The sequence below is a fragment of the Oryza sativa genome, chromosome 7, assembly GCF_034140825.1.
Source record: "Oryza sativa Japonica Group chromosome 7, ASM3414082v1".
Lineage (NCBI taxonomy): Eukaryota > Viridiplantae > Streptophyta > Magnoliopsida > Poales > Poaceae > Oryza > Oryza sativa.
Genome location: NC_089041.1, coordinates 5575993 through 5590166, shown reverse-complemented (window position 1 = coordinate 5590166; position 14174 = coordinate 5575993). Strand labels below are relative to the sequence as shown.

At 44.7% G+C, this 14174-nt stretch overlaps 2 protein-coding genes across 2 annotated transcripts; both read left to right on the top strand.

Moving 5' to 3' along the window:
• Positions 1-3147: 3147 nt before the first annotated feature.
• Positions 3148-5893, top strand: LOC9268087 (thioredoxin-like protein YLS8). The gene is made up of 2 exons (NM_001422058.1): positions 3148-3557; positions 5196-5893. The coding sequence occupies exons 1-2, from the start codon at positions 3315-3317 to the stop codon at positions 5502-5504; spliced, it is 552 nt and encodes a 183-aa protein (NP_001408987.1). The 5' UTR covers positions 3148-3314; the 3' UTR covers positions 5505-5893.
• Positions 5894-7453: 1560 nt separating this feature from the next.
• LOC4342669 (DEAD-box ATP-dependent RNA helicase 52B-like) lies at positions 7454-13748 on the top strand. The gene is made up of 7 exons (NM_001422057.1): positions 7454-7733; positions 7908-8738; positions 8834-8917; positions 9902-10144; positions 11364-11531; positions 11697-11810; positions 12771-13748. Exons 2-7 carry the CDS (start codon positions 7953-7955, stop codon positions 13290-13292), a joined length of 1917 nt encoding a protein of 638 aa, NP_001408986.1. The 5' UTR covers positions 7454-7733; positions 7908-7952; the 3' UTR covers positions 13293-13748.
• Positions 13749-14174: the final 426 nt, after the last annotated feature.

Below are 14174 nucleotides of genomic sequence, written 5' to 3'. Positions count from 1 at the left end.
AGTACGTAGCAATCTCTTACACCGCAACTTCCATTGGTGTTCGAGAGATAATTCTACTTGCTCACTGGTTCTCGCACCAGTACATAGCAATCTCTCGCACCTTAACTTCAGATGGTCGAGGTACGACTATGGTAGCGTAGCGGTCCTCGCACCATGACTTCAGATGGTTGAGGAACGGTTACGACTGGTCTTCGACCGGCAGCGTAGCGGTCCTCGTACCACGACTCCAAATGATCGAGGGACACCTACTCACCGGTTCTCAACCAGTTGATCGTAGTGATCTCTCGTACATTTGCTTCAAGTGGTCGAGTTACGACTACTGCCTGGTCCTCGACCAGCGATGTAGCGTCTCTCCGACTACTTCCACTTTAAGTGGTCGAGTTACAACTACTGCCTGGTCCTCGACCAGCGATGTAGCGTCTCTCCGACTACTTCCACTTTAAGTGGTCGAGTTACAACTACTGTCTGGTCCTCGACCAGCGATGTAGCGTTTCTCTCCCTATTTCCACTGCAAGTGGTCGAGTAACGACTACTTCCTGGTCCTCGACCAGCGATGTAGCGTCTCTTCGGCTACTTCCACTTTAAGTGGTCGAGTTACGACTACTGCCTGGTTCTCGACCAGCGGTGTAGCGTTTCTCCGGCTACTTCCACTTTAAGTGGTCGAGTTACGACTACTGCCTGGTTCTCGACCAGCGGTGTAGCGTCTCTCCCACTACTTCCACTTTAAGTGGTCGAGTTACGACTACTGCCTGGTGCTCGACCAGCGATGTAGCGTTTCTCCCACTATTTCCACTTTAAGTGGTTGAGTTACGACTACTGCCTAGTCCTCGACCAGCGATGTAGCATTTCTCCCACTATTTCCACTTTAAGTGGTCGATTTACGACTACTGCCTGGTCCTCGACCAACGGTGTAGCGACTCTCCTACTACCTCTACTTCAACAAAGTTGATAGCAGGTACACAATATCGTCAACGTGTTTTACCCAGAGATCCCTTACCACGACGACACCTAGCGTTGAAACCTATCCTACTGTCCCTTTACGCCGTCTTGACAAGGCCTCCGAGGAACCTAAGGGATCTTCGGCTGGGGACGCCCAGAGCCGATAAGGCTTTGTCGGATCCTGTAGAGACGAAAGACCATGTAAGATTTGGTCGTGTAAGAGTTCTCGCCGTGCATATTAACCAAGCCGTGTAATCGGAAATTAACTTTCCAACTTCACGGCTGGGGGCTAGGATCAGTGCTTATTCAACCAAGACAGGTCAAGGGTCCAAGAGCCTTATCCTCTGAGAACAATTCTCCGACAACAAGGCTGGGAGCTAGGGAGAGTGTATGACTCCACAAACTGACTGATCGAAGTCGGTAAGAGAGAAGACGCTCATACACAAAACATTGGTCGGTAAATTTAATTCATTTTCAATTTACCATACATATTATAACATGTCACCCTTTGAGCATTCGCTCGGGGGCTCTTTCTATTTGATATTCTTTTCTGAGTATTGATTTCAGGAAAATTATATTCGACATTTACGAAGACTCCATGTCTGTATGGTTCTACACCAAGATCGACTAAAGGCGAGTACGACAAATGTTGACAAAGCTCCGTCGAAGACTCTACGCCTTCTCGATCACTCGAGAACGGTTGCTGGATCTCGACAAGGAATACGGAATGAAAAGATGGTGTACCCGCCGAGATAAAATTTCTTGACTTCAATCCAAATTCTTGATTACAGCAAGGCGGGAGACTTAGTCATACGCTCTATACTTTCTCGGTCGACATCAGAGATTGACTTAGACAAACCCTTTCGGTGCCCGCACGAGGCTGACAAAGGAAGTCCAACGTTCTCTCTAAACTCACCGAGAACGGTCACATGAGCTCGATAACAGTTACTCCAATGTCTGCGCGCGGTTGAGAATATGAATTCGTTCATTTGCATCGAAGTCGGGGGCTACTGTCAGGGTTATGTATACCACATACCTAATAGTAGTTGACTAAATCTCGGCAAGACCCACCACATACCATGTCCTATACGGAAACAACCTACGAATATAGGAGGAGTTTCGGATAAGGAAAGACAACCAGAGTTCTACATGGAAATGATAAGGACTACTCGGATTGTATCCATATTGGTTTCTCTAGTTCTACTTAGACAAAGGGACACCTATGGGTATAAATATAAGCCCCCCTAGGAGGACAGGGGAGAAGGACCATGGAAGACACCCATGACAATCAACACACGCCCACCAGCAGCCACAACATACAAGCCTACATACGCCAAGACACGCCGCCGGATATCGACTTCAGGGATAGGCATGGCTATTCCCCTACGGTGTCTCCGGATACCGTCAGGAGATACGAAAGCGCTATCTCTGATCTCGCCGGACACGGATTCGAGGAGGAAGGCTACGCTGTTGTCGACTACAAGTCAGACCTTCAGATCGCCATGTCGACAATAGTTAGATAGGCTACCCCACATATTATACTGGTGTGATTATGGTGAATAAAGAGCAACATCGGCTCCGGCCAACAGGATGTAGGGTTATTACCTGACCACTCAGGGGCCCGAACCTGTATAAAAATCCTCGTCCCCATCTCTTTTACCTCAGTCTCGTGTATATCCTAGCACCGACGATCCCCATACTATGCAAATACCAGAATTGCGACATCAAACGTCGACACAATGGTTTTTTATTTAGTGGCTGTGTTTATTCGCAAGAACTTATTGAATATATTGTTTGGGCTCGTAATAAATTAAAAGGTTGCTTCTGTTACTCAGCCTAGAGCCCTGAGCTTTATACAAGGACATTGATGTAGGAGTAATCCATTACTTTTTTGGTGGACTTGCAAAAACATGGGCATTTTTCTTAGCAAGAATTATTAAGTAGAATAGTGTCCAAGAGGTTTTTAAAGATATTATGAAAATAATATCTCCTATGTTTAGCCAAAGGCTACTTGTACTCATGTCTCTCGTCCTGTCATCTTTCCCATCTTCGGTGACATCCTGTCTTTGCTTCTTAACTATTTTGGATCTAACGCTCTTTTCATCTTTGACGTTGCCCACGACCCATTGCAATCGTCTAAACCCAGGAAACCCTATCTTTTTTCCTCCCTTTAAACTTAACCCTAAACCTTAACTAGTTGAGGTCATCGGAGTTACTCCTTCCATCTAAAAAATCAACCTTGTACTACAACGAATCTGTACATATTCGTATCTCATAGTGCGAAATTGTTTTTCGGATAGAGGGATAGAAGGTAAACTGTAGCACGAATCGTGAAGCAGATCCGACGGTCCTAGCAATCCGAATCCGCCACTTGCATGTGGGCCCCGTCATCTGACCCTTCGAAAGGCTTTCAGCCCAAATTCCCCTTGCGAATCAGCATCAACAGGTCGGCGGAGGCGACCGGAGAAGTTCGCCGCCGCCGCCGGAGAAGAGCGAGGATGTCGTACCTGCTGCCGCACCTGCACTCCGGGTGGGCGGTAGACCAGGCCATCCTCGCCGAGGAGGAGCGCCTCGTCATCATCCGCTTCGGCCACGACTGGGACGAGACCTGCATGCAGGTTTGCTTTACCTTTCTACTCCTCCCCCTCTCCTATTGATTTTACCCATAGTAACTGGTAGCCCTAGCCCCTTAGGTAGTAGTAGTATATGCTTATGTTGGCAGGTAGATTCTAGGCGTTGTTTGTGGCCTCTGGTCTGGCTGAATCGTCGATTGGGTATGTTAAGGTGGGGGTGAGGTTGTTGTAAGGTGCGGCGAATTCGCGGCACCCGGTCAATTTGGAGTTACCTATATCTGATCGATTCTTGAAGTCGAGGAGCATGTGCTTCTGAATTCATGAAATCGAGCTGTGATTCGGTGAAAAATTGCGAGGAGATGCGGAATTTCGGTACCCCTTTTGTGCGGTGTTGTCAAGTCAAATATATGCAAGTGGCTGGATTTGAGGAGCATGGAGCACCACCACTTGTGCACAATGATTTCTACTTGGATGAACTGTTTAGTGGATCTTGTTAAGTTGCTACATTAGCTGATGTTCTTTCACGCCTTGTAATGCCAATCAGTAATGTGAATGTCTAGTGACTGGAGGTTGCGATATAATATGAAAAGCTTAGGTGGGTTTTGGGGGTGCTGATGCTGCTTAGCTGACAGATGTGGGGAAAGTGTTCTGTTACTTGCTTGAGCCGTCTTCCGTTTGGTGCGTAACCATGGTTTCGATATGAGTTATTCTGTGTACTCTCCCTGACTTATACTGTTATATATGGTTGCTCTCTTAACCTATATTAACATTACGATTTCCAGAAGTTAGCATGTTATGTAATGCAGTTCAGCATTCTTTTCAGAAAATTAAAGAGGTTTGTTTATTAGCTCTAATGAAAGTGACAGCCTGACAGGTATTTAGGATGCTCCTTTCATAAATGTAAGTCATAAACCTTATGATTTCACATCAATAACTACCTAGTGGTTAGTAATTAACTAGTTATAGATACAACATTCTTCCCTGCTGCCTTACATATTCAACCATCCTTTGGTTTTTATCTTCAGATAACATTATTAAACTGCTTCCAGCATCTGGGGCAGAAACCAGTGTCTGGACAAGCCCTGGACTGGGCGCTGTCGCTTAGTTGAGCCTGCCCTTTTCCTCTTTCAAGGATGTTTTTGTGGACCTTTTGTCCTGTGCCTTGGGCTGCAGCCGAAGTAGCATGACGCTTGGTTACACCACTACTTGGAACAATTGACATTATATAATTGATAGCATGCCCTAATTGCCCCTGTTGTTCTGTAGGGTATGGTCAGTCAGTGCCAACAAGGCAACAAGAGCAGTAGGGAATTAGGATTTTTTTTTCCTTCCTTAAGATATTGATCTATTTATGATGCCTTAAAAGAGTTTCCATTTAATATATAAATTTCATCTTTCACAAAACTGAAGTTTCCATGCACTGCTTGATGAAATTAAATCGGGACTCTGGACCTTCAATTGTCTTTGCGAGGAGATTGTTTTCAAATAAATGGACAAATGCTATTTGTTTTTATGGGTGCAGCTCCTTTTTCCTTTTTGCAAAGAAAAAAAAAGTTATAGGCTGTTTAATGTTTATGCTCTTATTGACAATGTTCATGCCCTTTGGCTGCACAACAATTTTAATTAGTACTGTTGTATGCTGTGGAATTACTGACTCATATTTACCTTTTTTATATCTGTTAGATGGATGAGGTGTTGGCAGCAGTGGCTGAGACCATAAAGAACTTCGCGGTCATCTACCTGGTTGACATCACTGAGGTTCCTGACTTCAACACCATGTACGAGCTGTATGATCCATCAACAGTCATGTTCTTTTTCCGAAACAAGCACATCATGATTGATCTTGGGACTGGAAACAACAACAAAATCAACTGGGCCCTGAAGGACAAGCAGGAGTTCATCGACATTGTGGAGACTGTCTACAGGGGTGCTCGGAAGGGGCGGGGTCTGGTGATCGCTCCAAAGGATTACTCCACGAAATACCGTTATTGAGGCATTTGTGTTTTGCCTGTTGCAGTTTCTAGCCTACTCTGTTAGGTAAAATGCTGCTAGCAATCAGGTAAGTGACACCAAAGGCAAAGCACTGCGGTCTGTGGACTTGCAAAATGTTGGTTAGCTATGTATTGGCATCTCACAAGCTTGTAATGCTTGACATGATTGTTGAAATATTCATCTATCAATTGAAACGGCTGAATGATGTAAACTGTTTTTCCGGTTTGATGCATCTGGATGTTGCTGGTGCATGTTGCCTTTGCCGTGATTCTACACTCCTAAACTTTCTAGTGGTAGAAACTTTGTTGGTGTTCTAGTGTACGTTGATATATCTTTGGAAACTTGGTTTACAACTTTATTCAATAATTAATATTACCATCTTTGTTTTATGTCCGAAGTTGTCAATTCATCAATATTAGCATTTTTTGCTCTCTAAGTTGTTGCCGGCCAAAAAGTTACATCAATGGATGCTTGCATATGACCTGGTAGAGCAAGGTTCTTTCATGGTTTCAATATCGTACAATTCCAGGAAGGTATTAGTACGGCATAAGGTATGGTTTGTGTTTCACACGTGCTGCTCATGAATTTTCTCTCATTATTCTTCTTTGATCTTATAAAAGAAGGTGAAGTCGTGAAGAGACGTTGTCCTTCATGGTGCTAACCCTTGCTCATAGTATATATACTATAGCAATTTGTAATATTACTTATCTTTCTATTTTATTCTGGAAGTGTGGAAACACTATTTGCCTCAAACTGTAAGAAACTGAAGTAGCTTATAGGGTTCGCTTCACATTGGTAATCAAAGCCCCTCATTTTCCTTTAATTACAATGGGATAATTTTGTCATTTTATCATTTCCAGTGGGCCCCACTTCCTCCACCTCACTCTATCTTCTCGAGCTCTTCGTCGGGCACCACCGTTGTGGATGACGACACACCAAAAGGACAGAGGAGATGTGAGGGGACATGGCGGGAGCGTCGCCCATGGCGAGGACGCCGTTGAGGTCATCTCCGCCGCCCCCACCGGTACCCAGCTCCCCGTCTCCTTCGGCGCTAGGGCGGGAGAGGAGAGGCACGACAGCCGTTGGGAGTGGAGCGGCCGGTTCGAGCGAGCGCACGAGCGGGGCCACTGCCACCTCCGCAACCCGCACTATTTGGCTGGCGCTCGCCGTGCCAAAGTCGGCCGCGGTGTCCATCTGGATGAACGGACGGGAAGAGAAGGAGGCGGAGGCGGAGGAGATCAGGGAAGGAGAGGGGGCGACGACCTTACTGCTAATTTTTTCGCTGATGCCGATGTGATGCAATGCCGCACCTCTCCACGTTGCCCTTATCTTCGCCAGGCGTCGCCCTTCTCCCTGCTAGCTCCTTTCCACCGCCTGTCGGGCGTCACGCCCGGAGAGAGGAGATGGGAGGGAGATGAAGGGAGATGGGGAGAGAGGAGGAAGAAGACCGCCCGGGAGAGAGAAGAGGGGAGTGAGAATGACATGTGGGGCCCTCGTGGCCCCACCATTCTTAATTATTTTTTGGTGCAGCTGACATGTGGGCCTATGGTTTATTATTATTTTCCAGATCAAATTGCCATGTAAGCGCTATGCCAATGCCACGTTGGAAGAAGACTTAGTCAAATTAGCCATGTAGGAGCCACGTCAGCCAAAACCAGGGACACTACTGTCGAAGGATCTCGTTTGCACAGATTTTGTAAGTTGGGAGACCGATTGTATCTTGTTTTTCGGTTCAAGGACGAAAGTGGGATTCGGTATCAAGTTGAAGGACCTGAAATGAACTTATTCCTTTTCTGGACTATACAACTGGACGAAAACTTGTACTGCTTGGGGCAGGCCGGGCAAAAAGGTGGCTACGAAAAGCCCATACCACTAATGGGCCTCTTGACTCCTTGCGCTTCCTCCGGCCTTATTACTCCCCTCTCCCCCGCCCCCTCCCCTCTCCCCCACGTCTCGTCTCCCCTTCCCTTCCCCCCCGCCGCCTTCGCCGCCGACGCGCCGATCTCCACCACCCCCCACCTCGCTCCGCCGCCGCCGCCGCCTCTTGCTACTGCCTCCCTCCCTCCGCCGCATACTCCCCTCGCCCTCCGACCACTCCCCCTCCTCTACTCCCCCGTCTCCTCCTCGCCACTTCGCCACCCCGCCGCCTTCGCCGATCCCCTCACCCATCCCGCCGCGAGCTGAGCAGAGGAGCCGTGGGTTTCCGTCGTCCTGCTGCTTCCGCCTCCGGTGAGCACCCGCGCCCTCTCGTTCTTCTACCCTAGGACTTATCCTCTCTTGTAGATCTGGAAGCTAAGCTAGGTTTTCCTCGTTGCGTTAGCGTTAGTACTAATAATGACAGTTGTTTTAGTTTGTTTTGAATAAATAAAATAATTAGTTAGCTAATGATGTGGTTTGTTTCAGTGATCGAGTGGTGCGTTCTCATCAACGGGCCTTGTGCGCTAAATTATGCGATCTTCATGGGCTGACTCAGCTGCGAACGCCGAGGAATCGGCGCCCGCGGCTGCTGCTAACCACGGCAACTCGCGCCTCCCGCGCAGCTCATACGTTCCCCCGCACCTCCGCGGCCAAGCGGCTCCTGCAGCGCCGGCGCAAGCTGGCGCGCTGCCCTCGGCCGCCGCCGCCGCGCAGCCTTCTGTTGGCCAGCCTGGTGTGGTTGGTGGCCCTCGCTGGGCGGGCATTGTGAATGGTGGTGGTGGTGGTGGTGGTGGGAGCGTAGGTGGTTCTCGCCAGGGCTTTGGTGCTGGTGGCCGCGGTGGAGGAGGTGGTGGTGGCGGTGGTGCATGGAACTCCCGCCCTGGGGGTTGGGACCGAAGAGACCGTGAACCGGATCCTTTTGCCAATAGTGAGGCTGCGGAAGTTGACTTTGAGGGCGAGAACACTGGCATCAATTTTGAAGCCTATGAAGACATCCCTGTTGAGACAAGTGGCCATGATGTGCCCCCACCAGCCAATACATTTGCGGAGATTGATTTGGGTGACGCGCTGAATGAGAATATCAGAAGGTGCAAATATGTGAAGCCGACACCAGTGCAGCGTTATGCCATCCCAATCTCCATTGCAGGACGGGATCTCATGGCCTGTGCACAAACAGGATCTGGAAAGACAGCAGCCTTTTGTTTCCCTATCATCAGTGGAATCATGAGGTCAAGGCCACCCCCCAGGTCACGGGGTTCCAGGACCGCATATCCTCTTGCACTAATCCTATCTCCCACTCGTGAGCTTTCGGTCCAAGTATGTCCGACTGAACCTTGTGTTCCTCTTTGTATTATTTGCAGAACTATCTTTTATTATTTTGGTTGATTCGCTTGCGATATTTCATTCCATAGATCCATGAAGAAGCAAGGAAGTTTGCATACCAGACTGGTGTTAAAGTGGTCGTTGCATACGGAGGAGCGCCAATTACTCAGCAGGTTTGTGTCTATTTAGTCTATGATACGTTTCAACCGTAATGCCTTGTATTTTGGTCTGTGCATACCTGAGTTTCACATGCTTTGCCTTGTCAAGAGGATTGTACACATTTTCTGCTTTACTTGGACATTTGCTGATATGATGCATTTACATCCACGGCTTAAAATTTTAAATCGTGCCATCTAAGAGAACTGAATACTTTAGCAAGTTCACGTGTCACAATCTGCTACGATAAAAAAGAATAGAATATTAGTGCAAGGCCCTCATTTGTAAACATCATAGTTGTACTGGCAAAGCAAACCTTGTGGCCTGTGCTTTAAGGGGCTTTTTTGTTGGTGGCCACAGTTTGTCACACCAAACCTTATGCGCGCCACAATTTCTTAGGTTAGTATTTGATTGAGTGCCACAATTGAGTCAAGCCATACTTTATTAGCACATTGGCCCACGCATCATACTCTCATTTTCTAGCCAAAGTTTGCCATAGTTGTGGCCATCAAATTGTTAGCCACACTTTGTGTGGCTTGCCACAGTTATATGGCAAATGGAGTTGTGGCAAATGAATTGGGCCGCTTGCCCAGAATTTGTAATCCCGATTTAGTTGGTAGAGAGGCAACATTGTGACAAGTTCATGAAATGTAGTTATGAAATGACATATTCAAGTATCTGTTTTTAAATTGCTAGGCTCTAAATTGGGTTTAACAAAATCCAATCTTGATGAAACTTGAGATCCAAGGAGAGCAAACATACCTTGAACAAAACTAAAGAATACTATATATGTAGCAAACTAAATAACATAAATTCTTCTTATTATTGCAATAATTCAAGTGGGAACTTTTTGTAACATAAACTTGTGTATGCTTGACAGAACAAGAAATACAAATATAAAAGGTATAAGCTGACATTTGAATGCTAGGAATGGGTCTTAAAATGTTTTTTTCCATGTAATTGGATATTGTACTAAGTAAAGTGTATGGTTGTTTTTGTAGCTGAGGGAGTTAGAAAGAGGTGTTGAAATCCTTGTGGCAACTCCTGGCCGCTTAATGGATTTGTTGGAGAGGGCTAGAGTCTCACTGCAGATGATAAAGTATTTAGCTCTTGATGAAGCTGATCGAATGCTTGATATGGGATTTGAGCCCCAGATACGTAAAATAGTTGAGCAGATGGACATGCCTCCACGTGGAGAGAGGCAGACGATGTTGTTTAGTGCTACATTTCCAAAGGAGATACAGGTTCGCTTCTTTCCCTAGTCTGGCTTTCTGCTATTCGATCGCATCACTGAATTTGATTGCAGATTTCTGTTTTCTAATGTTAATCATTTTTGGGAGTTTTATTCCCTTGAATAGTGATCCATATGTTGTATTTTAGTTCTCTATGAATGTTTGCATATTTTGTTTTAGAGTAAATTTCACAAAACTACAGGTATTTTGACCAAATTATCACAAAACTACAGATTTAAGGAGTTGTATCACAAAACTACATATTTAGCACCAAATTTATCACAAAACTGCAGATTTTAGGTTAAGTATCACAAAAATGCATATTTAATATTGAACTTATCACAAAACTACAACGTTTGGAGTTTAAATCCCTAGCACCATTGTTATGGTGGAGCTATAAACATTATTACTTTGTGATTAAATTGGTTCTAAACCTGTAGTTTTATGATAATTTAGTTACTCCCTCCGTCCCATAATAGGTGACGTTTTTGACTTTTTATTTGCAACGTTTGACCATTCGTTTTATTTGAAAAATTAGTGCAAATATAAAAAAAGATAAGTCATATGTAAAGTACTTTTGATAATAAAGCAAATGATAAACAAAATAAATAATAATTCCAAAATTTTTTGAATAAGACGAATGATCAAACATTGACAAACAAAAACTCAAAAAGACAAAGTAATATGGGACGGAGGTAGTACTAAACATGTAGTTTTGTGACACTTCATCTTAAATGTGTAGTTTTGTGATATATTTGGTGTTAAATGTGTAGTTTTGTGATACACTGAGTTAAATCTGTAGTTTTGTGATAATTTGGTCATAGTATTTGTAGTTTTGTGAAATTTACTCTTTGTTTTACAGATGGTTTTTGTATTTTCATATTGCGATTCCACAATGACCATCAAATTCATATGCTTAAAACGTTGTACATCTTTAAAGTGATTGGATCTAGTTCTAACATGTGCATGTTAGAAAAATGCATCCTTTTTGTTTTCTCTGTGGTTAGTTCATTAGTCCCGAAAGTTTTTGAACCAAGCTCACAAATTTTTGTTTGGTTAGCAGTGAAAACCTACCATGATCTCACAAATGTTAATCGTTCCAAAGTTACCAGTATTTTCCCTTTGGGGGCATGGTTCCTGCATAAAGCTACCAGCATCTAACTTAGTGTTGTTACTGTGCCTGCATAAAATACAAGGATTACACTAATCGCCCAATGATTTACTGATGCAGAGAATGGCTTCAGATTTCCTCGCCGATTACATATTTCTTGCTGTCGGGAGAGTTGGTTCAAGTACTGATTTAATTGTCCAGAGGGTTGAGTTTGTCCTTGATGCTGACAAAAGAAGCTACCTCATGGACCTTCTTCATGCACAAAGGGCAAATGGTACACATGGGAAGGTACTGTGTATTTCAGGCTTTGTTGATCTGTTATTTTAATAAAAATTCATAGATTTAGTGTGTATATATGACACAAGGCATCCCGTTGGCTATTCTAAAATCATATTGTTTTCATACTTGTTGACACATTTTTAATAATTTCTTGTGTTTCACTCATTATTTCAGCAAGCTCTTACCTTGGTCTTTGTGGAGACAAAGAGGGGAGCTGATGCCCTGGAGAACTGGCTTTATAACAATGGGTTCCCAGCAACTAGCATTCATGGAGACAGAACACAACAGGTGTGGCTTTGCTTTGACTTGCTTGCATACAGAAGTGTATTCTTAGGGCCTGTTTGGCACAGCTCCAGCTCCACCTCTCTTGGAGCTGGAGTCCAGCCAAACAGTTTTAGGGCCTGTTTGGTACAGCTCCAATTCCTAAATTTAACTCCAGGAGTTGGGTCTGGAGTGGAGTTGTGGAGCTGCCTAAACCCAGCTCTACAACTCCAGTTCATTTTGTAAGAGAGCTCCACCCAACTCCACTCCCAGTTTTGATGGAGCTGAAACTGTTTGGCTGAGCTCCAGCTCCAGGAGGGGTGGAGCTGGAGCTGGAGCTGTGCCAAACAGGCCCTTAGCTCCACCTAAAATGGGAGTGGAGTTGGGTGGAGCTCTCTCACAAAATGAACTAGAGAGGTGGAGCTGGGTTTAGGCAGCTCCACAACTCCACTCCAGACTCAACTCCTGGAACTAAATTTAGGAGTTGGAGCTCTACCAAACATGCCCTTATAGTTATATGTCAGTGTATGGCAGAAGCTGTATAAAGATATTTGAAAATATTACCATGGCAACACTGCCTTGTTCACTTAGATAAGTCTTGGATATCATTGCATGTTTGTTTAATTTAATAAAGTTCACCATATGTACACTCAGGGTATCTCAAAATATGTAATGAAAAAGGTTAATATACCTACCAAATCAGTAATTCAAATCGAGTCTCTGCATTTGCATGTGGTGTATGATGATGATCACATCATACTTCCATCATACATCTCCCAGCAATACATCTTCACGAAGACCCCTTTTTTTCTGTAGCCATTCTGGATTACAAGGGTCAACAAATACTGATACATTGTACTGTGCATGTATGCTTTCTGAAACATTTACATTTGCCATGAAACATCTACTGTTATACGATGCCATTATCCTCGTATTATGGCTTCTGCAAGGTCTGGGTTGAACATGATACATCTGTTCTTTATACAGGAAAGAGAGTATGCCCTGAGATCCTTCAAGAGTGGAGCAACTCCCATCCTCGTGGCAACTGATGTTGCTGCTCGTGGACTGGATATACCTCATGTTGCCCACGTCATTAATTTTGACCTCCCAAATGATATAGACGACTATGTCCATCGGATAGGAAGGACAGGGCGTGCAGGGAAATCTGGTCTGGCAACTGCATTTTTCAACGAGAGCAACACCCCACTGGCAAGGCCGCTGAGTGAGCTCATGCAGGAGGCTAACCAGGAGGTTCCTCAATGGCTTGAGAGGTATGCTGCCCGTTCATCGTTTGGAGGCGGCGGCGGGAGAAACCGCAGGTCAGGTGGTGGTGCTAGGTTTGGTGGCCGGGACTTCCGACGAGACAGAGGCAGTGGTGGTGGAGGGTATGGTGGTGGAGGTGGAGGTTATGGAGGTGGCGGATATGGTGGTGGTGGCGGTGGAGGCGGCTATGGTGGCGGTAGCAGCTACGGAGGTGGCGGGCAAGGTTTTTCTAGTGCTTGGGACTGATCCTGATCCAGAGCTGTCATGAGAACTGAAATTTGAAACAATCGTGCTCTATTGGCCTCCCTTTGGTGACATGGAAATTTGAAATTTGAGTTGCCTTTTGATGATAGTATGGTGTGGCATCGCCTTCATCATTGGCGGTTCTCTCAGTCTGGTGTTGATTTTTCCTTTTTTGTGTACTGTACTAGGGATTGCTTGTGTTTTTTTATCTGCGAATTGTGAACTCATCTTTTAATGGGGCCTCTTTTATTAATTTCTCCTTTCTACTGTTTCATTTCGCATCGATGCTTTACTGCCTGTGTATGTTTATTTACCTCTTTCATATCCACTGGCAAAGTATTCATGTTAGTTTACCATGCAATGCTAAAGCTAAAAGCATTTGCTAGTTATTGCTTCAACTATTCCAATAATCAGAGCAGTATTTGTTCCAATAATCAGAGCAGTATTTGTTTGCTAGTCATTTCATTGGCTTATTGTTCCAGCCGGCATCACTCGAGGAACATTTGAATGCCATTTTCCATATTCTGGGTCTGTTTAGTTCGCAAAATGAAAATTTTTGGGTGTTACACTGGACGTTTGACTGGATGTCGGAAGGGGTTTTCGGATACAAATGAAAAAACTAATTTCAACGAGGCGAATTTTGAGCCTAATTAATCCGTTATTAGCACATGTGGGTTACTGTAGCACTTTTGGCTAATTATGAACTAATTAGGCTTAGAAGATTCGTCTCACGATTTTCTCTCTAAGTGTGCAATTAGTTTTTTAATTTATTTATATTTAATACTTTATGCATGTGTCCAAAAATTTGATGTGATATTTTTGAGAAAGTTTTTGGAAACTAAACAGGGCCATTTGGCTGGAGTTTTAAACAGATTCCTCGCTGGA

What these genes read in the sequence shown, in the direction of transcription:
- LOC9268087 (NM_001422058.1), top strand. Translation starts at nt 3,315, where the DNA reads ATGTGGGCCCCGTCATCTGACCCTTCGAAAGGCTTTCAGCCCAAATTC. An exon ending in GGGACGAGACCTGCATGCAG is followed by an intron (nt 3,558 to 5,195) that starts GTTTGCTTTACC and finishes TATATCTGTTAG; the next exon opens with ATGGATGAGGTGTTGGCAGC.
- LOC4342669 (NM_001422057.1), top strand. Translation starts at nt 7,953, where the DNA reads ATGCGATCTTCATGGGCTGACTCAGCTGCGAACGCCGAGGAATCGGCG. An exon ending in CTCGTGAGCTTTCGGTCCAA is followed by an intron (nt 8,739 to 8,833) that starts GTATGTCCGACT and finishes TTCATTCCATAG; the next exon opens with ATCCATGAAGAAGCAAGGAA. An exon ending in GAGCGCCAATTACTCAGCAG is followed by an intron (nt 8,918 to 9,901) that starts GTTTGTGTCTAT and finishes TTGTTTTTGTAG; the next exon opens with CTGAGGGAGTTAGAAAGAGG.